The sequence below is a fragment of the Drosophila virilis genome, chromosome 5 (assembly GCF_030788295.1).
Source record: "Drosophila virilis strain 15010-1051.87 chromosome 5, Dvir_AGI_RSII-ME, whole genome shotgun sequence".
Lineage (NCBI taxonomy): Eukaryota > Metazoa > Arthropoda > Insecta > Diptera > Drosophilidae > Drosophila > Drosophila virilis.
The window spans coordinates 22,129,643-22,156,060 of NC_091547.1; the positions used below are offsets into that span (position 1 = coordinate 22,129,643).

General features: G+C 38.4%; 2 protein-coding genes across 23 annotated transcripts in view; both read right to left on the bottom strand.

Moving 5' to 3' along the window:
* Nucleotides 1–26,418, bottom strand: part of sm (heterogeneous nuclear ribonucleoprotein L) — a 198,271-nt gene that overhangs the window by 65,317 nt on the left and 106,536 nt on the right. For 15 of the 22 annotated variants that reach the window (XM_070210330.1, XM_070210333.1, XM_070210345.1 and 12 more), the window contains 2 exons: nt 2,145–2,327; nt 1,986–2,064 (listed from right to left, as the gene is read on the bottom strand). In XM_070210330.1, the coding sequence (XP_070066431.1) occupies nt 1,986–2,064; nt 2,145–2,327 (262 nt within the window). The remainder of the gene's footprint in view (nt 1–1,985; nt 2,065–2,144; nt 2,328–26,418) is intronic. The other 7 variants (XM_070210331.1, XM_070210336.1, XM_070210334.1 and 4 more) reach the window with 1 other exon arrangement.
* Nucleotides 23,301–24,492, bottom strand: LOC116651279 (uncharacterized). Its single transcript, XM_032437435.2, has 2 exons — nt 23,510–24,492; nt 23,301–23,437 (listed from the first exon to the last, which is right to left on the bottom strand). The coding sequence occupies exons 1-2, from the start codon at nt 24,272–24,274 to the stop codon at nt 23,309–23,311; spliced, it is 894 nt and encodes a 297-aa protein (XP_032293326.1). The 5' UTR covers nt 24,275–24,492; the 3' UTR covers nt 23,301–23,308.

Genomic DNA, 26,418 nt, shown 5'->3' on the forward strand with positions numbered 1-26,418 from the left:
CGCTGTCTGCGACAGCAAAAGAAACAACAACAGCAGCAACTACGACAAACTGACAACAACGAACCGACGCGCACAACGTTTAATTTCATTTTTATTCAAAGTGAAATATAAAAATTAAAAATGGCATTTAACGCGCGCGCAACTTTGTCGACTGTCATAAAGCGAGACATGTGCCTGGCTAGCTGGGCGCAGGGGCTTGGCTGCTAAGAGGGGGTGAGGGTGTGCAGCAGGTGTTGCAGCTTTCATTTGATGTGGCCAACATGGGTGGGGTTGGGTTGGGGTACTCTAGCGCGAGCGTGGGCGTTGTCTTCTGCTTTGCTAACTTTGACGCCGCGCGCTTGAGCATCATAAATGTTTGATGTTGTTGCTGCCATTTGCTGTTTTTGTTGTTGTTGTTGTTTGTTGCTTGTGTCAGTTATGCGTTTTGAGCTTGACAGCTTTGACTGAGGCAATTAGAGCTGCCACACGGCGCTGGCATAAGCCATCAAACGGGTTATTATGTATACGACCCCTGCGACAAGCTTTATGTCGGGAAAAAGGTTTCAAGCCGGGTAGACCCTAAAAAACTAACTAACTAAAGAAAGGCAAATAATAATTGCTGTGCAAAACTGCATGGAATTCAAAAAACTGTAGCTTTAAAGCGTACACATAAAATATTACGCATACGCCAGGTAGCACAGCTTGAAGGCAGACCTTAGACCTGCATGTGTCCTAAAACAATATATGTATATAAACTACAATTTTCTTTGTACATACATATTGTACATACGTCAAGTCAGCTTTGATGATTATCACAATTCCTATAAATTACTTGCTTTAAAATATTAGGCATACGACAGAAATGCCAAAAAGGTTACTGGTAATCGTTGAGAAAGTAGAAAGAAATATTATTAAAATAAATATTACGTATACACAATATAGAGCGTGTTGCGCGCTTTTTTTTTGCTAGAACTGTGCGAAAAGTCTAAGTAAAATAGAAATCATACGCCAGGTGGCGGCACACTATTTGACCAGAAATAACGTATGCGCAGCGTTAGCTATGCATAATTGTTTATATAAATATATACATATGAATATGATGTGAGAAAATATAATACAAATAATACAAAATTAAAAGGGAACAACTAAAAAATTAAAACAAAATGATATTAATAAATAAACACAATAAAAAAACACAAATTATAAATATTAAAATGAGTGTATGGTTTAAATATTTTAAGAAATTTTGTGTGAAACCAAAAAAATATATATATAAAAAATTATTAAGTATTGTGTTCGATTAAAATAAAAATATTCAATTTTTTAATTATTTTGTGTTAAATCAAAATAAAAAAATAAATTTGTCGAAAATCAGAGTAAAAATAGCAACTAAATATATAAAGCCTGAGTGATATCTTAAATATTCATTTGTTTCTGTAGATCTCAATAAAATTACGCATACGCCTTGTCGTACATGATGTTAATATATGCTTTTTTTGTTTTATATTATTTTGACACCTGCAATACACGCGTACACGCACATAAAACTGAGTGTCAAAGCTTAATCGCTTAATAAATTTTAATCTAAATTAAAATATGTTCGTGTGTGTGTGTGTGTGTTTGTGTGGGTGTGGCAATTGAAAAAGTTTACAAAAGTTGTATGCGCTGCCTAAAAGTTGTACGGAAACTAAAAAAAACTAATATGAAGCCAACTAATTGGCAAAAGTGAGTTATATATATATATATATATATATATATATATATATAATAATATATGCATATATATATTTTCACAACTCTCTCCACATGTGGGCAATAAAAAGCAAGTGCATGTGTGTGTGAGTGTGCGGTTGAGAGAGTGTGTGTAAACAGTGTTTGTTATGGGGCATATGCAAATGTTGTTCAGTGTATTCATGATCGAGAGATATAGTTGTATAGTATACTATGTAGGGTGCATAGGTACACTTATAGACTAATAGAAATAGTAGTAAAAAATGTGAACGCACTTGGTTGAATCTCACCTGTGCTCAGGGTATAATCCCAGCTGGTGTCTGTCTCATTCTTATAAACATTCAATTTCTCCGGCTAGAATATATGCATATGTATATATATATATTATATATAAAAGGATATAGCTTCCGCACTGATTTTACGGACTCACTTACCTTGGCAAAATCAATTTTTAGAGTGCAGCATCCGGCATAGATGTCAGCACCATTGAGATTCTCGCGTGCACGCGTAGCCGCATCGAGGCTATCAAATTCAACCATTGCCTGTACGCCGTTCTTTTTGAAGATGACAATGCGCAGCACTTGTCCATGTGGATTGCAAATTTTATGCAAGACATCCTGCAGAAAACACAAAAAAAAAAAGAGAATTAAATCAAAGATTGAAGCCATGAGTTAACAACAAATTGAAAGCCTCTGCGCGCTGGCTGGCAAATTAAGCGACATTCTGCAGACCCAACTGACGTACGCAGGCCATATACAACTCAACCAAAAATATCCACAAAAACAGCCCTCAAAAAGCTGGCAACGACCGTTTTTGTCGTCCCACTCTCGCATTGTCCTGACTAATTAATAAACGAGCAGTGCACACAACAGCAGCACACAGAAAACAAAAACAAAAACCAAAAATGGCTATGAATGCAGTCACCAACACACACACACTCAGATTCACCACAAACACACATATCATACTCACACACACACACACATGCAGTGACTGACATTCCGGCCTGACCAATTTGCAGTCTGACTTTATACCCTAGCAATGGATCAAGCGCAAGGCAGCTATATCTACGAGTTTATGATGTTTATGCCATCCATTCGAGTATTTGTAAAAATTTTAGATAATACATTTTATACCAGGTTCACTTTCGTGCATAAGTGAAATAAACTCACACCATCTTGAATAATGTGTATCGAATATAAAAGCAAATGTTGAAATAAACGATTTCTGCCTATGTTAGTCTTGTGTTGAGAAGCTTGAGAATATTGAACTTTTGACCCGCATTTCCATAAAAATCGAGGAAGTTTACGAAAACGCATTAAGCCAATTCTCTCATAAAGAACTTTGAAAATGTGCTTAAAGCCTATAAATAAATAGTTGCAAATCCTTTGTCAAATTTGGTTGGAAGATCCAACATCTCTGAAGTACGTATTCATTTAGTTCTTATATACGGCTTCGAAAATAACTTCGATCGTGTGAAACATGTCTTATATGAAAAATCATAAAGTATCTCGGATATTTAATTGATTGCGAAGCTTCACTCACCAAACTTCAAGCCCGATTTATTTAAACAAGGGTCTTTGAAAAGAAGTTTGAGGCGAATCGGCTGGTAAGCGTAAAAGTTTCGAACTAAAGTTTTTCGCTATCTTAGCGTGCAGCTAAATTTATATACATAAATAAATATTTATATATTTGGCTTTCAAGTAAAATAATAATAATAATAAAGACAAAATATGCAGCGTATTTGAACCTCAGCCATCTGTAGTTAACTGCTTTTTGCGTGCTTTTCTTTTGCTGATGATGATAATTGGAATTTTTCGTTTGGCTGGTTTACAGTTTTGGGCCGCCCGAAAATTGTTCTCGGCATTTCGCTGACAGTTGGCGCAGCAAAACTCATTAGCATAATTTAATAAGCAGTTATTGTCTAGGGCCAAGTGCGAGAATTTCAGACAAGAGCCGAAAAGTACATTTTCCAATTAACATTTATAAATTTTCGAAAATTACGTTAATGAGTTTTCCAGCAGCCCGCCAGGCAGCAACGTGTCTTAAGGCTTAACAACAAAATACATCATTCTATATATACATAAACATATATATATGTATATATATATTTATATGTATATAGAGGGAGGAGGGTGAGTTTATGTGAATTTATGGCAAATTATAATGAGTCGTTCTTGCCATGGTAATTTATGTTAAATTTAAACTGCAAAATTTTCGTCTTCCTCTCAATTCGTTGCTTTTCTATTTATTTCATTTAAGAGGCCAAAATATTCAAGAGGATTTTGGTCTGTAATGGGTTAAACGTTCAATTTGTACAAGTTGCCTTCAAGGGGGCGGGGTGGGTCACTGATTGTCTTTTGGCCAAGTCCTGAGCGCATAAATCTTGTTGAGAGCTTTAGCTAAATATATATTTTGTTATTCATGAAATTCATCGATAAGTTGGCGCAACAAATTTTGCGCTCTTGTTGAAAATGTTTGCACAGATTTTCCAATAAGCAGCCCGGGGAGTTGGCGCCTGGGGGGAGTTATAGGGATAGGGGCTGTTGGCATGACTCTGGCAGTAATTGACAGCCAAAGAATGGTTCGGCGTTGCGATGGGAAGCTTGATTAAGTGGCTTATAAAGGCACAGCGCAGCCTATAGAAATATTGTTTGTTGTTTGTGTTTGCTTTTTGGTTTTATGTGGGCTTAGCGCAAAGTGAAGATTAAAAGCAGCCTTGAGTGGGTCTACGGGTGGGAATTCGTCGAGTAAACGTACTCAATTTGTTGCTTGAAAAGTGGGCTGAAATTTATTTTAAAATAACACAGTTTGGCATAGTCTTATCACTGAATTATTAATAACTAGCAGCTCAATTTTTTTTTTGTAATCTGATCAAAATTCATTTAAAATCAGCAGCAATTGCAAATTAGCAGAATTAAAAGAACTCTTAATATTATATACCAAGCTAGTTAACAGAACTTTCATCCCAGCCTTAAGATATGTATTTAAGCTTCGCTTTGAGAGCTCCTGGCCACGTGCCAGTTAACTTGTTGGCATTCCACTGACATTCCAATTGTTTTGGAGCGTTCGCCATGCCAACGGCATTTGCTTATGCATTAATTAGCGTTGCTTGGCACACACACACACACACACGCAAACAGAGAGAGAGAGAGTACTTCAGTCATGCTTAATCCTCTCCAATTACCAAGAAACAATGGTAGAGCAGTAAATACGCTTAAGTTACAGAACTGACATTGGCCATACTGATGGGATAATCAGGCGGAGGACAATCCATTAACTGCGGCAAAAGGTCGCTCCGAGAAATACTTTTAGCCAAAGGCACGCGCCAGCATCCATTCATTCATTCATTCATTCAGTCAGTCTTTCAATTCGCTGCTTGCTCATTAACCAGACTCATTTAATTCTTTTGCTACTTTAGCACTTTTCTCAGTTGCTCAATGATAGCGACATTTACAATAATTGCGCACATTTTCGAGCATCATCCAGTGGGCCACCCACATGTCCAGCTGCCGAGCGGCAGGTCTAGACTTGGCAACTTGGCGTCTGCTCCACGCAAATTGTAATAAATGCAGGGAAAAATTGCGAAACTTGCCACTGGCTACTGACTACTGCTGCCCCAGCAGCAGCAGCTACGTGCAACCACTTGCAACAACGCCAAGAAGTGAAATGCATAACTATAAAGCGCACTGTGCACAAAAACTAATTAGAAAAGTTCTGTGGTAAGGACTGGGGGCTGTTAGAGAGCGAAAAACTTGTTTTTCTTCCAATAAAACAAGCTGTGGACATCACCAGCTGGCAAGTGTTAGCTCTGTGTGTGTGTGTGTGTGTGTGTGTGTGTGTGTGTATCTGTGTGTGTCTATATCTGTTTGCGCCTGCTTGAGTGTGTGCAAAGCGATGAGCGGGCATTATTAATAATTAAGTAATAGAACACACACTTTAATATGCTCGCTAAGTGTGTGGGTGTGTGTCTATGTGGGCGTGCATGTGTGTTAGTGCGTGTGAGCGACTTAATGAAAATGTGGCTCATAAAATAGCGACAAGCTGCGAAAAACCTAGGGCCATAATGTGGTCTGACTTTCAAACAGCCACTAAACAGCTGCGATAAAAATAAACCAGACAGGGAAAAATAAAACGACTGAATATATAACAATAGTTGTCAGGAAAAATAAAGTATAATTTTCTAAGAGAGCATTAAAAGCTTTTAAGTTACAAATCAATTTAGTTCAATCAAAATTATGAGAGCTGCTGAGGAAAAGCCTGGGCAGAAGAGATATGCGGAAAATTTTGAGTCAAATTAAGACATGCTTTTTGATAAAAAACAGAACCAGATCAAAAAAAACACTTAGTTCAGATTGCATTTGATGAATAATAAGGAATATTAAAAAATAATATCGAATATTAATGAACAATAGAATAATATTGACAACAAAAACTTATGTAAATTTAAAGTAAATTTCGATACCAAATATAGTCAAGCAAACTTATTCCTATTATTTCTAAATAATACATTCATAACTGTTCAAAGCTGTTAAAAAATGTATATCAATTAAAATCAATATCAAAGTTTTATAGAACAATTTGTAAGATTAAGGCAAATAAATTTCCAAAAACGGAAATTGCGAAAGCCAAGCTAATGGAAGTGCTGAAGTTTATTGAAAGTGTACTAAATTTGTTGAACACCTAAATCATTTCTGCGTTTTTTTTTTTATGGATTGATTATTTATTCCCAATCTCTCGCCAGTAGCTGCCCATAAATTAAACGCAATATCAAAACAAAAAATTCATAGAAAATGGACAAACACTGAGAAAAGCGAATGAAAAACATTTTCAATTTCCATAAGACAAGGCTAAACAAAATATAAACACATTCAATTGCAAATGTTCTGCAATAGTTAAGGGACCGAAAACTTCTGTGACCCACTGTCAAGCTGCGGGCGAATACAAAAAATAAAACAAAAGGAAAAGTTGAGCACGAGCCACGCGCTGAAATTAATAAACACAGAACATGAGCAAATCAAAAGGCGTTGAAATAAAAGAACAAAAAAATAAGAAAAACGCAGAAAAATATAAGCGAAAGCGCAAATAAAGCGCGTGAAAATTAAAATGAAAATATTAATAACAACCAGTACGAATAGAATACAAGAGACAGCTAGATGGTATGTGAGAAAGAGAGAGAGACGGGCAGAGTTGTGGCAAACACGAAACAGTTATTTAAAATTAAGTGCTCTCTGTGGCGCGCAGGATAAATACGTACAATTTTATGAGGCACTATAACTGCGTTGCAATAGCCGCAAGGATACGACGAGGGAGTGTGACCGCAGCAGCAGAAGCAGGCAAAATATATATATATATAAACAAAAAAAAAAATAAAAACATACAAAAATAAATTAATATTTTATCTAGCGCAGAGATTCCACATGCAATGCCAGGACCACGCCCCGGGCACGCCACCCTCTTTCTGTGCCGCCCACATGCATTTTGTTTGGCCATTTTATGGCCATCATCAAAAGCGCATTAAATTTTTACTAAGGCAACAGCCCCCGTCGACCTCAGCCCACATGCGCACCCATGGTCAAGCTCGACCTCGCCCCCCACCCTAGCCCCAGAGGTCTGTATCCAGGCGTGCTAAATATTAAATCAACCACAACAGCAAGGAAAATGCAAACGCAGGTGAGGGGCGGGGCTTTAGTGCAACCAGCTCGTGCAGCCAAGCGACAGGCAAACAATTTAAGCCGCTTTACCAGGTTCGTCAACGTCCAGTGGTAAAACCCCGCCCCTGCCCCCGCCCCTTGCCCACATTACATATTATTGTTTGGGTCTGATAAAAATGCCGCCTCATAAAATGTCCAGATTCTACGTCTTCTTCTTCGTTTTGTTGTCTTTTATTTTGGGCAAGCGCATTAAATATTAATAATATTGTGTACTTAGTTCTAATATCAACATTTTAGTGGTCGAGCTTGGCCTTTATTTGATTATCACTTACGAGGGAGCGAGAGAGAGAGAGAGAGAGAGGCAGGAAGAGAGAAGGAACCAAATGTCATAAAAATTGCGATTGATGTCATGTTACGAGCTATGTGAGAACCTGCTCTGAATACACAACAAGACTAAAGAGTTTAGCAAGGAAATAAAAGAAAAGCCTTACGACAGAAAGATTGACAGGGGAATGCAGCTAGTTGGTTGAGCTTTGAGCTTAAAAAATATTAAAGTCATGCTACGAGCTATGTAAGAGCCACCTCTGAATACACAATAAGCATAGAAGGTTAGGATCCAGGTTAAAAAAGCATTACGACATAAAGCCTTAAAGGAGAATGAAGCTAGTTGGTCGAGCCGTGAGCTTTAATATATATTAAAGCTTAAAATAATAATTTTAAGAGAAACTGTATTTATTTAATATATTATTGTGAAATTTATTCGAAAAGAAATAACGTTAAGCTTTCAAAAAGCTTTATTGCCACACCCAATGTATTAAAGCAAAGTATATGCAATAATTTAAGCAATATTTAGACAGTTTTTGTTTAATTCTTAATAAGCCAAGCTTCAATCACCAAATAAGCTTTAACTAAGAGAAACAGCATAGCTGTTTTTCTCATTAAAGTAAGCTTTAAGTTTAATTGATATAAGTTGTATGCAATCAAGAAGCTGTAAAAAAAGTAATTTTAGCTTAATGTTTAAGCTTAAGCGCTCGAAAAACTCAATGTGATTAGTTGCACTCGTTCCTTATATCAAATAAAGTAATTCTAGTTTGATCATTAAGCTTTAAGCTTTTATAAAGCACAGTAAGACAAGCTGCACAAGTCAATAGTATTCTCTCAATCTTAACACATGATTGCTTTTACGCCAATTAAGGCTTTTATAATTATCTAAGAGTATGTACAGTTTTTACTTCAATGTAATCAATCAACAGCATGTTTAAGAGATTTTTAATGACAGCAAATTGAAGAGCTGCTAAGGACAACAAGCTGAAAAGTGAAAGTGTTTTTCTTTTTTTTTTTTTTTGTTGTTTAGCTTTTACCGATAGATGCTGTTCAATTTTCTGTCCAATGCTAAATGTGTCGTAATTTGATTTGCAAGAGTTGCTCGAATGCAACACGACGAACTTCGCCTTCAGAAACTTGCCACACCAGTTAGCCAGGCTGTCAAGTGGTTGGCTAACGACTAACGGCACTTGGTAGCAGGCAAAAAATAAAAGCGAAAAGGAAAAGAAGAAGGCAAAAGCAGCAGAAAAAGCCAATGGCCCAAACGTAGACGCAGTTATTCACGTAGCCATGGTCGAGGCTGCAAAGACTGGGAAGCGACCTTTCTGCTGCCGCGCTGCTGCATTCAGCCAAAAGTGTTGCAAATTACTCGTAACCGGTTTTTAAAGGGCTTTGAACGAACGGCCCGAACAGAAATGGGTCAATAAGAAATTCAAATGCAGAAAAAACAGAACCCGAAAAGCAAAAAAATTAAAATAAATTGAAGTGCCTCGACTTGCCCCACGCTGCCTGTTGAATTTGTGGCTGCGTCGCGAATTTTAACAGTTCGTTGACTCTAAAAAAACTGAAACATGGTCAACAATTTAAGCGAAATTAGTGCAGGCAAAAGGGAGAGAGTGAGAAAGAGACAGCGATAGCGATCCGAAACGTGTTTCTCACAATGCAGCTGGCCAAGACAAATGGCATAAAATATCAAGGCTAAAAAGCGCTTGGAACGTTGACAATGCCAAGAAGCTGCCTGGCAGCAGCAGCAGCAGCAGCAAATGCACAATTTATATAGCCAAGATTTAGTGACTATGAAAATCTTTTCGCGTTGCTGCATAAAAAAACGTGCAGATAAAATGCAGCATTGCTTGTGATATACCAAAGCCAGGTTTGGGAGCACGACAGCCTCCACAAGGAATTTGTGACAAGCAGCAAAAAGAGCTTGTGCGAGTTTTATGATGAGAACTTAGTGTGTGCTGGCTTAATTTAAGCGAAATTTGTGAAGCTACATTAAGGACTTGCACACAAACTAGATGTGTAGCTCATCAAATGCCCAAAACAATAGTTCAATTTACTTAAAAGGAGCTTTCCATGCAATCTTCGAAAGCGAGTGAAACAGCTTTGGCAGAAAGCTTCAAAATAATAAACTTATATTAAAGCTCAAAGCTCTGCCGTGACTCAAATGTTATCTGGAAGCTCATTAAATCTAAAAGCTCTCTTAACATAAGATTAAGCAAACAGCTTTAAGCAAAAATAAAAAATTAAAGCTCAAGCTCATTACTACCCTAACGATATACAGAACAGAAGCAAAAAAAATTATATTAAAGCTCAAAGTTCTGCCAACTGTACACAATTTTAATTTCAATATTCTTTACTTACTAGAATAAATTACAATTAAAGCTCGTTTCAGCAGAATATATAGCTATAAATTAGCATAAAAAATAAATAAAAATAATATCTTAAGTACATAATAAAACCTAATTTATTGTTTGTTCAAGATTTTCAAGAAGCTTTCACACTCATTTCTCAAATCTGCCCAAACAAAGCACTTGCTTCAATTACACTCAAGCACAGTGTGCACAATTTGTAAGCTGATGTCCCTTGGGACCATTCAACAGACAAGGAATATATCAATCTTAAAAAGCTCTTTGCTTCTATTTGTATATCTATTAGCACTTAATTGAGCCATCTATGACTTGTAGTGCCGCAACAACGTGGCCCAAAAAGTAAACTTCACAAAGTGTTGCCTCAATTATGTGTTAATGTTGATATTTTATTGCCGTCTTTGCAACTGGCACTCATTTCCATTTTTGCCAGCATTTCTCAATGTAATAGCGCGCCGGAAATGTCTCAGTTTTTTTGCCTGCACTACCTCGCCTATCGTTTTGATCGTTTTACAGGTCCAGTTTCTGTTTCTGTTTCTTGTGACGCTTTTCCTTTGACTTTCCCGGCGCTGACACGTGTTTCCAACAATGTTGCACGCCTCGCGCGTCCGTTCACTTTCTCGGGTGAATATTATTTGCTTCTCTTTTTTTGTTTTCAATTATGATTTTCCTTTTTCCCAGCTCTATTTATGCACACATTTTGTATGGCCTCGATATTCATTTTTGCCCGTTTTCATAATTTGCATTATGCTAATTTATAGTTAGCTGAAGTTGAGCACACGAGCCGTGCCCGCGCAAATGAAATGATAGCAAAATACAAATATTTGCTCGCATTATGATTTGTTTGCCATCGTGACTCGGGCATTGAAAATTTTCATTTCATTTTATGTAAATTTGTCAATTTATCGAAAATGCGAGAGGGAAATGAAATGTCATCAAGGCTTTCGGCCATTTTAATGGAGCGATTTAATGTTTCGATTTGCATATTTTATTAAATTGTTACAGTTTGTAGTTTTTTAATGAAGTAACAAACTCTTTCCGTAGCAAACTTTCTTCTTTGTGTGACAATCTTAAACGTTTCTCTGGCTGCGCTACTGTAACCATTCTTCTTGAAGATTTTTCTTTAAATTACAAGACCTGAATTTTTTACGACAAAGGTTGGCAAGTTGTCCATCAATAAAGTTCGTATGACCTCGAATTAAGAATTTGTAGTTATTATATCACACACTTGATTTAGATACGAACTACTGACAGTTAGTATTAAAATTCTTGAAGCTCATAAAAAATACGTTTCTTAAAATTTGGATAAAAGTTCAGATCTCAGCTCGAACCCTAGTTAAAGCTGTAATAAAAACATTTCCTTCATATTTTTTGTGTTGATTTTTGCAACATTATTCACACATTTCTTTTGTGAAGTTCTTGAGTAATTTTCTGAAATATTTTATAGCCTGCTTATTATATTTTAAGGGCTTCCGCCTCCGTTTTAAATGTACTTCTCATCTTTTTCTCTTTTGTTAAATGACTTCCTGCGCTTACAGCTCCCCATTGAACATTTCTTTTTGGCTCGCCCTTGTTTTCTTTTTATATAAATATATTTTTTTCAATTTGTTTTTTAATTAAATTTGAAATGCAAATGACTTTCATGTTGCGACACCCTCTTAAATCTGTGTGTGCGCATGTATGTGTACCCGTAAAAATGTAGAGTATAAAGCCCAATGGCCCGGCAGACATAAAAATAAAGTAAAAGCACGCAACTCGTTTAATTTGCCAAATACTTTGGCATCCTTATCGCACCTTAACGCAGCTCTTAAGTAGCCGGGCAAAGAGACTGCTAATTTTTTTTTTTTTTTTTTACACCCCCCGCTCCGCCGACGACGACACCACCCATTGCCGTCTGCCAAAGTGGGTTTTACAACCAATAAAAAGAATTTTATGACCACAACATTAAAATGTTCAAATTGAAACAGAGCACAAAACAAAGCAGCAACATGAAAAGAAGGCAACTAACAGGACAAGACCACGATGAAGACCAGGAACAGGACCACGACCCAGGACAGGACAGGACAGCCGTGCCAGAGTACGGCAGGAAAGCGGGAACAGGGGTAAGTGCGCCGCAGATCTAGAGCTGAGAGTTCGACTAGAGCACAAAACATACTTTGAGCCAAATTTATGTGGCACAAAGAGGCGGGCATACAGCAGAGCAAAGCGTTGAAAGCAAAGGAAACGGATGTCGGGCTAAGTAAGGAAGGAGATGAACACAAGTTGTGGATAGAGAGCTAAGAGAGGCGGCATGTGTAGCAGTAGGCGGCGGGAGGAGCGCCTGTCAGCGGCAAACAAAAGTCCAAAGGCGGCAGAGAGCCCGCTTAATGTATGTATGTGTTTGAAGTTGGCTTAAAACTGCTTGAAAATTGCAGCACAAGAGGCCAATTCGAGCGTGAAAATGTAAACAAGCCGAAGGCACAAAAATAAAGAAAATAATATGAAAACCTGAAAATGTGTGTCGCAAAACGGATCGACCGAGCAGAAAGACACAGAGAAAGAAAGATGTTGGGCGAGGTGGAGGTGAAGAGAAGACAGCAAGCAAAATCAACAGTTAGCCAATGAGCCTGAAAGTGGCCAAGACCAGAGAGGGGAAAGGTGCAAAGGGCAGCAAAGCAAGCTTTTGCAAAGGGCGAGTAAGAAGAGCGAGAATAAAATACAGATTGAGGAAGAGGGCAGAAAGAGAGAGAGTGAAGCGAAGAGCTCACAGACATATATACAGCTCCAGAAAAGTGAAAGAGAGAGTAGAGAGCGAGAGACAGAGAATGCACGAGATCATTGCAAAGTGGGCTGTTTCATAGCTAAATCAAGCTATTGCTAGCTACATTTAGCTGTTTATAGCTCTCTCATAACGTTCATTTACAGCCAAATATATATATATTTTTTTTTTTAAAATAAGTACTAGCAATTCTTTTTATCGGTTATCGACATCGAAATTTTATCATTTCTAACTGACAAGGTAATTTAGCTACTTTAGCGAAAGCTGGCAACACTATTATTTGAGCTGCTGTGTGCCCAGGCACAACCCTGGGTGGTTGGGTTGTTTTCCTTTTTTTTTTTCCAGCCACATGGCACAGGTGCTGCCACCACAGAGCTGCGAATGGCAGTATAACGTTGGCGTTGCCAGAAGTTGCACAAGACAATTATAAACGTAATGGCAGTCCAAGTGAAAGAAGGTGAAGTAGACTAAGAACAAGTAAAAGAGGCTAAGGAAGCAGACGAAGCAGAAGAAGAATAAGTAGAAAAGTATCGTTAGCCGCAGTGGACGCAGCTGCTGAGCGCATAAATTCTGTTTAACAATGCGAATGCGATGGACACGAGTCCACAGGGGCAGACTGAGCGGGGGTGTCGTTGGGTTTACAGATAAAGGTGTTGCCGTCGGTCGTTAGGCTAAAAAGCTAACGCAGTTAATGTGCCAAGGGAGGCATTGGGGGCGTGGCAGGACCGGAAGGTTGGAGTGCGAGTGTATGTGTGTGTGTACACGACACAAATCTATGACATGGCATTAGAAGCAGCTGAATTTAAACATGCAGCCAGCTAGAAGAATAGAATATGTGGAGGGTAGATTAGGAAGGCAGCACAGAGGTGCCAAAGGATTGAAAGGAAATTTTTTTAAGAAAAACCGAGAGAACTGTTATCTGTTGCATGGACAAAGCATGCAAAGGGGTTTTCTTTGTTTTTCATTTTGATTGAAAAATCAATTTTCGAAGCATTTGTTTCTATGCGTAGAAGCTCGACATAAGTTCTGAGCGCATCATAAGAGATGGACGCTGTTCAAATATATAAATTGACATATATACAAAAAGTTAAAACCCACAAGATATGTGGGCCGAAATTACTGCCGAATCAATTTCAAAAATATGCCGAAAGTACTTTCACAAAATTGTGATGTCTTAAAACGCTGTTATCCATTTTTAAAAAAGTTTAAAATTCTCTTTTCATTTATTAATACTGAACGCATTGCATTAAAATTAATTTTGGGCGGGTTCATTTGTAATAACTCGGAATGGAATAACAAATGCTTAATGCCAGAAGACCGAGGTGGTATTGAATTCGATGCATCCAAACTCACCTTAAATTTGCCGCACTTTCGAAAATTTAAGCTGTATTGAATAGTACAGTGCTTGGATAAATGCAAATGTTATTTTACCGTGACAACCCTGCGACGCCTCAATCTAACCAGCGCTGAAGCACGTGAGTGTGTGTGCGCAGCATTCGGCTCGTAACCCTGTTGACTTGTCGTGCCTGTCGTTGACGTGAGAGGCGCAGCTGAGTGAAATTAGCAGGCAAGACGAGCTTAAGAAATAAATAAAACAAACGCCAGGCAAGCAAAGGCGGTCACAGGCTCGAGTGTAAAAATAAAGGATAAACTGGGACTATTGCGAGAGCAACAAGAGGCAGAGCAGCATATACTGACATCCTAGCATCCTGGCTGGCGACGTGCGCCCAACACTTCTTCTTGAGTAATTCATAGAGAGGGTCGTAAAAGTCGAGTCAAAGTAATTATGCGAGAGGCAACAGCACAGCAACAACAACAGGCTAATAACAAGAAGAAGAAAGGAAAAACAAGAAGAAGCAGAAGCAGAAAAGGCAGCAGAAGAAGAGCAGTACATGGCATTCAGGCTAAGTTCCGGCCGCCAGCTACATTCCCCGGGCAGACCCATTTAGAGTGTACGCAAGAGTTGTTAAGACAAATACAAGCGTAAGCAAACACAGCCCCCACACACACACATAGCACCACACCCCTTTGACGACGTTTCTGATGAGTTGCGTTAATTGAGTGGGCCATGCTTGCATGTGTGTGTGCGTGTGTATGTGTGTGTGTGGGCGTGCACCTTCAACTAGGGGCGTAACTACTGCCTGTGCGCGTTAAAGTGGCAGCTGCTTTCAGCTTTCAACATCAAGGGGCAAATGCCACCTAGGAATATGCAACAATTTGGTGCAGGCCAAGTACATGGATTGCCATTGGGAGGAGTATAAGAAAGTGGGCGTGGTTAGCCCAATTCAATGTGTGCGCGTTGTAATTACAGTTCGCTTTTAATTATATAATTTGCGTTCACTGCCACAAATTGGCCAAGCGCAATCAGCGAGCGATTGTAGAAGGTGCGGCAAAAGTATCAGTTAAGGGTTAAGGATAGGGGAGAGGCTTAACGAGAGTTGAGGAGAAGATCCTTCAGCATCTTTCATAACCAAGAAGAGAAAATACAAGAGCTGGGACTTACTGTATCTAGCATAGTTAATTCCACCCGCAAGTGTGGAAAATGACGAAAAACATTTATATAAAAATTATTTGTGTACCATACCTAATTTTTAAATATTTTTGTTCATATGTTCATTTGTTAAGTTTCTGGCTCAAATTAATTTTTAAGAATATTTATTCTACACAGCACTTGATCTATATCTAAGATTCACTTTTCTTTCTGTTCTTCACAGGTATTGCTATATTCTGTACGAAAAGTAAAGTTAATAGTCAAGCTCAAAAGTTCAAGGAGATATTTGTAAATGGAATATAAAACATGAATTTCTTAGAATTAATGGAAATGTTCTTCTATATGTCAGAATATAACACCCTCAAATACTGTTGGATCTATCAAATCTAATCTAAAATAATGGATTACTCCATTAACATTCTCATAATAGTAAATTGCCAACTAGAATGAATATTTCAAACAAAAATTATCTCAAGTCATGAGGCACAACAATGCTTCCAAATTCAAACCCGATCCAGAGCCGAAAATCCACTTGAGTTTCTGGCAAATGCCAATAGTTAATCCGGTAACTCAATTAAAAACCATAATGCAAAGCCCAAATTACCAGCTGCACAGCAAATTTAATTGGAATGCGGCTCATTAGGCATATACAGATTATTTTGTTGTGCTCGATGCAATTAGGGCAACAAAAGGACATGCCAACCGAGGCAAGGGTATACACAGCCATATCGGACGCATATTGACATTAATTGAATGAACCAATATGGACAGCTAGTTATTGAAGCCAGGCGCTGAAGGAGGCAGGCTGTGAACGGGGGACAAGCCGACACATCAGTCAGCGGATTGTCAGAATTGTGCTGCCAACTTGTGTGCGGGAACATTGATTTGCCGTGACATTTGACATTTGTATGCAGACAGGAGAATGGCATACAAAAATAAAGAAAACCACGAAGCGTGCCTCAGAATTTGACATATTGGATAGCTGATGAAAGGCGTCCCCATACCCCGCTCAACCGACACACCATCACCTCCTTGTCGCCCAAGCGTGTTGGCTTGTGTGTTTATGGTAATACGCGTAAAAAGCATGCAAATTTCTAACTACGAAAAAAACACGAAAAAAAATAGGACGTAAAATTGTTGAATACAAAATTATAGCGCAGACATTGAGTGTCCTTCGGTATTTTTGTGTGTGTGCTACGTTGCGTTGTCCACATCCTGGCTAGGATTCATTTCCACGCCGCATATATGAATATAAATGTTGCCTTGTTGCGGTGCAACGAAAAAGCCTCCCACAGCTATTGAGCTATAATATAAACTGAGCTGTCGAGCTGGTTGGGGGTCCACTCCTATATATATATACATATATATAACATTTTTAGGGTGGACCATTCGGCAATTTAGTACATTGTTTGCCACGTGGGCGGGCAAATGGACAGTGAGCACAGCTACAGCAACTACAACAAAAACACAAACAATGGCGCTAAATAAACTATGCAAGAAATCTATGCAAATTTTATGCAATGTTGAAGCATTTAAAAATGAGTTGCTGCTGGTAGCTGTGTGCGCAAGGCGGGGGGCGTGGCTGTGCAGTCAGCGGGTGTGCCATAATAGTTAAGGCAAAAGCTCAGATATTTCAGATATGCGTGCGCACCAGCAAAAAAAATGACGAGCAAAAGGGATCTCACAAAATACGGGTGGAAAGGTTAAAGTCACGAAGATGATAAAACGCTTAAGGGTTCAAGATAAAGACGAGAAATTTAAGCGGGAAAACCTTAAAAATATTTTAAAATTTTAGTAAAAGTTCTCGAGGAAATACATGTAAATAAATTCAATTAATTCTCAAAAGTCGTAAATAAAATTTATGAAGAGTAGTAATTAAATTATTAAATTATAACTATAAGAATTTATTAAATTATTTTCTAAACTTTATAGGATTCAATAGGGTTAAATACAAATAAGAATAGAAAAAGAGAGAAGAACATCAAAAGAAAAGTGCACCATTCACAGATTGCAGCTAAATCGCATGTATTATCTAATATAACTCTCATTTAAGGATACCAATAATTCATCGAAATTTAACATAACATTCATATCAAACATCTTTTGCGCACCTTTTGTCACACCTAACCACACTCTCTCACACTAACTCTGTTATCCTTTGGCATTGTCAATTATATAAACTAAGACATAATCAACGAAATGCGAGCGAAGCAACCGCAAATGCAGTCCGCTTTCAGAAGGCCTCTCTACAAATCCCCTACCCCTCTCAATTGCAATTACGTTGACCATAACAAATGACAGAGAGGGTCACACTTTAACCCTAGATAAATCTATTTTGCATCCGACTTTGGCCTCAAGTCATTTTTTCTATCTCTCTTGCTGTATGCAGCGATTTTAAAGCTGACCAAGTCAAAATATTTCACTGGTCAACTATTCCGAACTGCGGTCAACAGACACCCCCCTCTCACTCTCTCTCTTTCTCTCAACATCCCCTGCCTTGTCCACAGCACAAACATTAAGAGGGATTCGCTCGGACTGAGCGGAGAAGAAACCGCGCTTGCTGCTGCGGTTGCAGTGCAATTTGTGTTGCATTGTTGAAAATTTTTGGTTACAAAGACTTGAGCAGCAGATTTTTTGTTCGTGTTTTCAATACCCTGTACAAGAGGCGCTAATAAAATAAAGGCATGTAGTACGCTACTTTGTACGTTTGATCTCTACTAGCCAAGCCATTCTGAGCATATTATTCCAATCATCTATTGCCAGTAGCTTAATAGAATTTCTATTTTCTGACAGCTTAAAAGTGTTTATAGGGTATCCGCGAGTCGCGCATACTCAATAAAAGCATTCTTACATGTATTTTTCTTGTTTTCTTTGAGATGCGGCTGTGTCGAAAACAAATGTTGCCTTAATGCAGCGGTCAGTAGTTGTCCGAAAGCGAGAGAGCGCGAGAGGAGAGAGAGAGAGAGAGAGAGAGGGGAAGACTGACAAACACTCAACTTCTGCTCCTACTCTTTATAGCCGACTGTGGCTTTCATTTCCGGCTAGCAGCAACTGCCATGCAACTTCCTGCTTTGGCGTTCGCTTTGGCTAATGTGATTGCAAAATGGCGTGCATCCGGTTGCTGCTGCTGCTGCTGCTGCTGTCGCTGCAGTTGACTCCTTCAAGCTTTAGCCAAAGCCAAAAGCCACTTACCAATTGATTTTCAACTGCACGTACAAAGACAAAGAACCAATTTATTGCCAGTTGTACCCGAGGGAGTGCTAACTAATGCTTGCGTCTTGTCTTTGGCTTTGGTAATAAACATTTCAGAGATTAATTGTTTGCATAATCAGTCGTTGAGGGTTGGTTGGCCACCCCGAAAGCTACTGATTTACGTGTCGTATACGCAATATTTATGGCACATTCCATTTAATTGTGCGTTAGAATATTTACGCACACTTCTAGCCAAAAGCCTAGACACTTGAATTATTAGCAGACATTAATTTTTCTCCACGTTCTGCCTTTGAAAAGGCTTAGCCAAGCATTAGGCATTAGTTGGAGCGCTGGGACTTTTGCTCTTTCTGACACTTGCCGTTGATTGACCGTATAACTTCAGTTAGGTATAAAGCTTTGACTGAGGGCAGCTTTGCGGTTTATGTATTTATGTTGTGGGTCGACAGCGTACTTAAGTAGGTGAAAAATGTTTAAGGGCGTCAGGGCGAGTGTCATAGCTCTTGATAAGCACACTTTGGTTACCTTGGGGCATAGTTTTTGCGCCAACAGATAATGACAAGGGTTAAGATATGCCGCTTATAAATGAACGAAATTCAGCTTGGCTTTACTTATTTTTCATTTGTGTGTAAAAGGCAAAGATTGTATTTATTTAAAACATATTATAAAAGAAGAAAACTCCACCAAGTGGCTGGGTCTAATAATAAAATGCCTTACTTCGCCTTACTTTCTTTTTTCATAAATTTGTAATTTTTTGCTGCGTGCATTATAATTACTGCCTAATTTGAGCCGGTGACTTCCCACTTGCTGGTCTGACGCTCAGCCACGTAGTCATTTTCACCCATTTGAAGATTGAGCTCCCCTTTGCTTTAGATAGCTTTAAATATAAACTTGGCTTCAGTATGACTTTGATTTAACATTGATAATTTAAGATCCCTTCAAAATTTCAGAAGTTATAGATTTTAAGGCAACTCTGTTGTCGAAAAATTTAATTATTTTGCTTTTATTAAAGAGTGGTTCTTGGATTTTAATATGATCATAATCTGTTTTTTTCCTTCTTTAAATAAAATAACTGAATATAATGTGCCGCATGGCACAGTTAAATTCAACTTCCGGAGCATACTATATGCTCGCTAAGCTCACTGTCAACAACAAACACTAGAATTAAATACATTTAAATATGCCGCGAGTACGCCCGCTAACCGCAAAGCCTGTTACCAAATCGACCAAAGAGCGGCAGCTGGCCAGCTGGCTGGCTGTCTGTTCGGTTGGCCAAATTAACCAAATCAGCTGAAAGGCACACAATAAATGGGCTTAAAATCGCAACTTAATCAATGGGCCCAAGCAATTGGCATGCGACAAATTTTAATTTGGATAATTAAAGCGCGAAAAATCAGCGGGGCGCGGCCGGGCGGTTGGTTCGCATACAAAATGGCAATCAAATGAAATAAATGAGAAGCGCTAATAAATGGTTTAACGCGGCGTATGCGCAATGTGGTTGATTCACAGCATTTGAGCATTTTAGCCAGCTGCATTTACAATTCGGCCCGGATAATTAACTGCCTGGCGCATAATTAAAATTCGTACATTTTACTGTCGAATGAACGGGCGGCATGAACCAGACAAGGTGCATTGTTTAAGCCCGACTAACCGAACCGGCTCACATGTCAGCTAACAATGAATAAGCTACCACCCCCCCGCCCTTCCCACATACACGCCCCCTTTACTAACAACTAGGCTCAGCTCATTTGTTGACTGACTTTAGCGCTTGTTATTAGTTGGCCGTGGTGACCATTAGAGCCAAGTCGTGTGAGTGATGCATATCACATATCACAAGTGGGTGTGCGTGCGTGCGTGCATGTACGTGTGTGCGTGTGTGTGTGTGTGTGGGGGTGTGTGCTTGCACTATTTGCGGTTTTAATTATGCACCCAGTATGGACACAATGGCACAATGAGTCGCATGCGAGCTGCAGCTGCAAAATGATTGAAACAAATGTTGCAGGCTAGCCAATAATCACGGACAAATACCCTATGATTCTAAATGAAAAGAGTGCATGTTGTTTTTAAATAACACATAAGAAAAAGAGTGAGAAAATTAAACAACTTATACTAATATAAGTGACAATCTATGCTTAAGATATTTTATGATTCTATCATAACAATTTGCAGGGTACTAAATTTTATATGCGAGCTCAACAATGTGACTGCCCTGTTGTACTAGTTGGAAAATTCGGCCAGCTTGATTAATGGGAGGATAAGCCAGCTGCGGGTGGTCGAAAAATCTGCTGACGAATATTATTGAAAGTGGGCGCCGACTGATAACCGAAATATTTAGCCAAGCGCAAAATTTTTCATTATGATTGCGCATTTCGCACAGGAAATACAATGGCAGCCAGTGCAATTGCAATTCCATATCCGCAAAAGCGCAGTTTTTCCATAGAACATTCAGCAAATATAGAAGAAAATTGCAAAAGAGAGAAATGTAAAATAAATGAAAAGCAACTGAAAAGCCGCCCGAATGCAATTAGAAAAGAAAACTAAATTAAATGGAAAGAAAAGAAAATTTATAAAAAAAATAACGATCGGCTTGAAGACTTCATAAGAAACCTGATGTATATATGATGTATGCATACCACGAAACATTTGAAAAATGTTTTAAAATATGTTCAAAGAAAGAAAGAAGAGAAAATCTAAAATATTTTTCAAAAAAGGAACCTCTTAAGCCATTTTAAAGCATTTCCCAAGTAGCTTTAAGTATTAAACTTTAGCCGAATATGTAAATATAAAATATTTGTAGATATTTTTCTGCAATTTTAAAATATGGAAAATCTATGCAAATCTTTCTAAGCCTCGATATCATGACATGCCTGCTAGGCTCCGCATCCCTTAAATCTATTTAATGCCAATCAGTCAGAATTTGGTGTTCGTTTTGACATTCCAATTGTGCTGCTGCCTTTGCCTTTGGCGAAGTCCAATTTTATAAAGCGTGTTTTTTTTTATCCTCATATTTTTCTCTTTTCTACATTTTCAATAAATTTTCATGCGCCAATGGCGTCAAATAGCTCTCGGCGCCTCACATACAGCCTCCCATTTGGCCATCTCTTGTGCTGTGGAAATGTCATGTCTATGTCAAATAAAAAAGTGAAAATAAATTGTGATAAAAATAAAATTGTATTGTGTTGACTTGCATTTGACAACTTAGTGAATTTTCCGCCCATTTCGTGGGTGGCGTTGCGCCAATGTAATGACATTTTCAAGTAATTCATCAGCATAAATCATTTTTGCGCGTTGAGGCCGCCAAGTGGCGCCCTCTAGCGTTGAGCGCGGCAGGCACTCAGTTTAACCCTAATACGTGCTGAATTTGTACGCGGTTTATGAGAAAAGTTTTGCAGCCAAACTGCCGAAACGAAGAGCACAAAAAAAATGGCCGCTACGTTTCGAGCCGAAAAAAAAAAAAATTAAATGAAACAGAAAGAGGCAAACACACGTCCTGAACGCTGGCCAGGCGGCTGAAACATAATTTGGACAATGTGCAAGTTTCTGGCTCATGGAATATGCTTGCTCGACGGCAAAGAACTTTTATTTTTATGTGGGGCCGAGCAACAACATGAGGAAAAACAATATTTCGAACAATCTGGCAACACATGAAGTGCTGCAGAGTTTCCCCCTCTCGTACAGGAAGTATGTGTAGATTTTACTTGTAATTTGCTTTTATGCTTTATCGCTCGCTTGATTTTTATTATGATTATTATCGTGGGAATTACGCAGCAAGTTTTAGGGTCCTTATTTCAGAGCTTTTCCTCTCTTATTATTTTTCTGTTTGTTTGTTGTTTTCGGCCCCTGGAGGCCAAAGATTATATTCGAGTGTTGTTTGTGTGAAATTTTCTAGTGATTTATTGGGTCAGCGTTAGATTTGCTGCTGCTGTTTGTACTTATATTTTTGATGTGCCTTTGATGGCTTAAGCCTGGCAGCTTGTTTGTTGATAAAGAGCAAAAACCAATTGATTGGACGCTCTGACAGCCTCCGAGTGTTGAGTTCAATAGATTAACTAGGCAAAGGTAATCACAAAAGGCAAAGGCTGGGATATACTTAATAATCTGCTTATATCTAAAACTCACGCACAACTTAATAATCTATATTCAGATAGTCGAGAGTCTTTGAACCATTGGAAAACTTACCTGAAAAGAGAGAGCGAAGGAAGGAAAAATAATTAGTAATGCATTTATCAAAAGTAAAACTGAATTTTTGTAAATTATGTGTACTAGTAATAAAACAGACTTTAGTCGAAAGTGCTCGACTTGCATATACCCTGTAATCAGTTCTCAAACACAAATAGCGCACTCAGTATAATGTTTATGCTTATGTCGAGAGTCTAAACGACGAGAATCTAAAGTGCAGGACTTTAAGCTACCCTCTAATAAAATCTAAAGAACCCAAGCCTTAAAATATAGATCTGTTAGCTAACTATATGTTGAATACGTGAACTCCTGAGCTTTCCAAAATTTATTACTTTAATTATTTAACACAAAAATTAAACAAATAAATATTTTAAACAAAATTAAATCTATTGAAATTTGTTAAAAAATAAATTATTACATTTAAAAATAAATTTGATAATGAATATCTTAAAAACATCGAAATTGAATTTGGTTGTTAAATCTATTTTATTTTAAATAAATATAAAATAATAAAATAGAAATTTATTATTTAAAACTTTGAAATATGAAAAAAATTATAATAAATAAAAAACAATCATATTTATTTTTATTCAAAATTACTTAGGAAAAGAGGTTAAGCAAGTAAAAGGGAGCAGGCAGTAACTGGAGTTGCGCCGAAAATTAATTTAATATTTTCGCAATTCAATCGAAGTTGGAAAATTATGACGCCATTTAATCTCAATGTTAATAATATTATAGTGACCTATGAAAAAAAAAGAATCAAAGTGAGCGAAACCTGAATGCCAGAAAAAGACAAGCATATATATATATATACCGTTGTTGCAGGAGTTGTTGCCACAGCTGTTGTTGCTGTCGTTGGTGTTGTTGCCGTCGTTGGTGTTGTTGAAGTCTCTGTTATTGTTGTTGGAGTTGTAAGAGCAGGTGTAGTTATAGTTGTTATTGTAGGTGAAGATGCTGTAGTTATTGTTGTTATTGCTGGTGTAGTTGGCGAATCTGTTGTAAATGCTGTTGGTGTTGGAGTCTCTGTTATTGTTGTTGGTGTTGTTGGAGTCTCTGTGACTGTTGTCGGAGTTGTAAGAGCAGGTGTAGTTATAGTTGGTATTGTTGGAGTTGGTGTGGTTATTGTTGTTATTGCCGGTACAGTTGGAGAATCTGTTGAAATTGTTATTTGTGTTGTTGGAGTCTCTGTTGTTATTGTTGTTGGAGCAAGTGTTGTTATTGTCGTTGGGGTTGTAAGAGCTGCTGTAGTTGTTATTGTTGGTGTAGTTGGAGAATCAGTTAATGTTGTTGGTGTAGTTACAGTCTCGGTTGTTATTGTTGTTGGAGTCTCTGTTGTTATTGTTGTTGCAGCTGGGGTGGTTGGAGATCCTGTTGTTATAGTTGTTAATGGATCCGTTGTTATTGTCGTTGCTTCAGGTGTTGTTGCAGTTGTTGCATCAGTTGCGCCGGACACATCGGTTACAGCTCGTGCCACACGAAGAAGACGAATCAGGCTCAAGCCTAGATTCTTGTCTAGATCGTAGGTATTCGCTGCGCTCAGGACGAGGCATGCGATGAAGCCGAAACGTAGTGCGAACATGTCAAGAAGTTAAGTTTGACTCTGAGACTGTGCTGTCTGACAGACAAACCCATGACTTTTATGATCGCCAAGAACAAAGGCTTTGACAATATATATAATTGACTATGATTCGCTCCGAACGCTATGTGGTGTTCCTATTGAAACGTGTCTCTCAAATTGAGTTGCTTAACTTTAATAATTCTTGTACTTTCTCTTGGGAAAATATGTGCCATCAGTCGAAACGTGCTTAGTGAGTGTTTTTTTTTTCTATATATTATATATAATATATTTTATAATATATTATAATAATATCTATAATATTATGAGCTCATGCTATTTTTTTAAGTAAATTCTAGAAATCTTTTGCATTAAGTAATCAACTGAGAAAGCTGCAAGTATTGCAGACAAAACAAACCTAGGCAACATTCATTCTCACACTTCTGTTTATCAAAGTAAAAGTCCGTTTTTTGAATAAAGCATTTACATAATTTGTAATTTAATTATTAATAATTAATTATTTGTATTCTTAACATTTTTAAATTTGTTGCCTCTAAAGTTAGTTTGAACCTTTTTTTATTAATTACAATTTTTATTTGTGTTGTAATATTTTTATTTTATTTTATTTCTCAAAAAGTTATTTATTTTTATTTTTTAGTTCGAAAATCGAAGAGAATTTCTAGGAATTTAAACAGATTTTTATGAAAAATATTTTTACAGATGTCGCATTTTCGTTCACGTTTTAAATTTGAAGTTTATTTATTTTGGTTTGAAATTTCCTCAAGAGCTGTTTGTTATCCTTTTCCTCTTAAAAATCATATCGTTTATTTCAAAGTGCATCTAATCGATTTCTGGTGTGGCCAGAGCTTAGTTTTCCAGCAACTCAATAGAGCCTTTTTGTTGTGGCAATTGCCATGCAAAAAGCGTAGGCGAAAACCACTAAAACCACAAAAGGCTCAAAACCGTAAGTAAAACAAAAAAACAAAACAAACTTCTGCTGGGACGGCACAACTAGCGGACATGTGAACGTTGTTTAGCACTGGCAAAAGTGGTTCCAGTTCGACGGAAGCCGAGTGTGTGTGAAAGGCAAATGTGTGTGCGGGTGTGTGTGTGAGTGTGTGTGTGGCATGCAAAAAGCACAGCCAACACAGTGTGGAAGCAGCAGGCGAACTGCTGCAGCGGAGCTTGCCACACAAAGGGGCCACTAAAGAGCTGCCTGCACAAACACACAAAACGCGTGTGCCGAGGTGAAGCTGTGTGTGTGTGTGTGTATTTAACAGGAAAGTCAAGCACTAGTGATATGCACAGCACAAAATCCAAATTTAATGACCAAGTAAAATAGACACCAAAGTCGTAGTGAAGCGGCAGCTGCAGCAAGTGCCACGTGTGAGCGTGCGTGGGAGTGTTTGAGGCGTGGCACTAATGTTGGTTGAATGTTTGCGTTTGGCTCGACTCACGCTTTGTTATCGACATGCGTCCGTTTCTCGTGCTTTGCTTTTTTTTTTGCAATTGGATATGCGCCTTTTTGTGCCCCACGGCTCTGTTAATGTTGACAATGCGCAGCCAAGGACATGACACGTGGCATCAAGCGGGCACAGCGTTGAGGGGGGGAACGACAGAGACGGCGCCTCAAAAGCTTGCCAGGCTGCCCTGTACCGGCCCTGCTGTCTAACTGGGCATGCTGTCCATGTTGATGGAGTGTTGTCATGGCGCATCGTTAACTTTGCAACTAAGTTGAACACACACACACACACACACACACACCTATACAATATAGCACACATACAGCGTGTGGCTTTCAGTCCTTTCGGCCGCTGGCAAAAGCCAAATGACATTGACATCGACATCTCGACATCGCCATCGACATCTCGACATGGACATGCAACATCATCAGCATCCACATTCACATTGTGCCGGAACGGGGCGGGGCGGGGAAACTTCTGCTGCTTCTTCTGCTCGGTGCCCCTTTCAGCCTCTCTTCTCCCTACACCCTTCCTCACCTAGCGTCGCATCGTACACATTATGGCAAATTATGACATTGACAATGCCCTGGCAATTCCACCTGGCCATAACGCGTCGTAGCTTTCCTGCCCCAGCCCTACCCCTCGCCCACCCTTCCGCTCCTTCCACCCTTCCATCATAAAGGTGTCACATTTCTTAACATGACC

Coding starts and splice junctions, on each gene's coding strand:
- LOC116651279 (XM_032437435.2), bottom strand. CDS start 24,274: ATGTTCGCACTACGTTTCGGCTTCATCGCATGCCTCGTCCTGAGCGCA. Junction 23,438..23,509: donor CAACAACTCCTGCAACAACG/GTATATATATAT, acceptor TTTTTTTCATAG/GTCACTATAATATTATTAAC.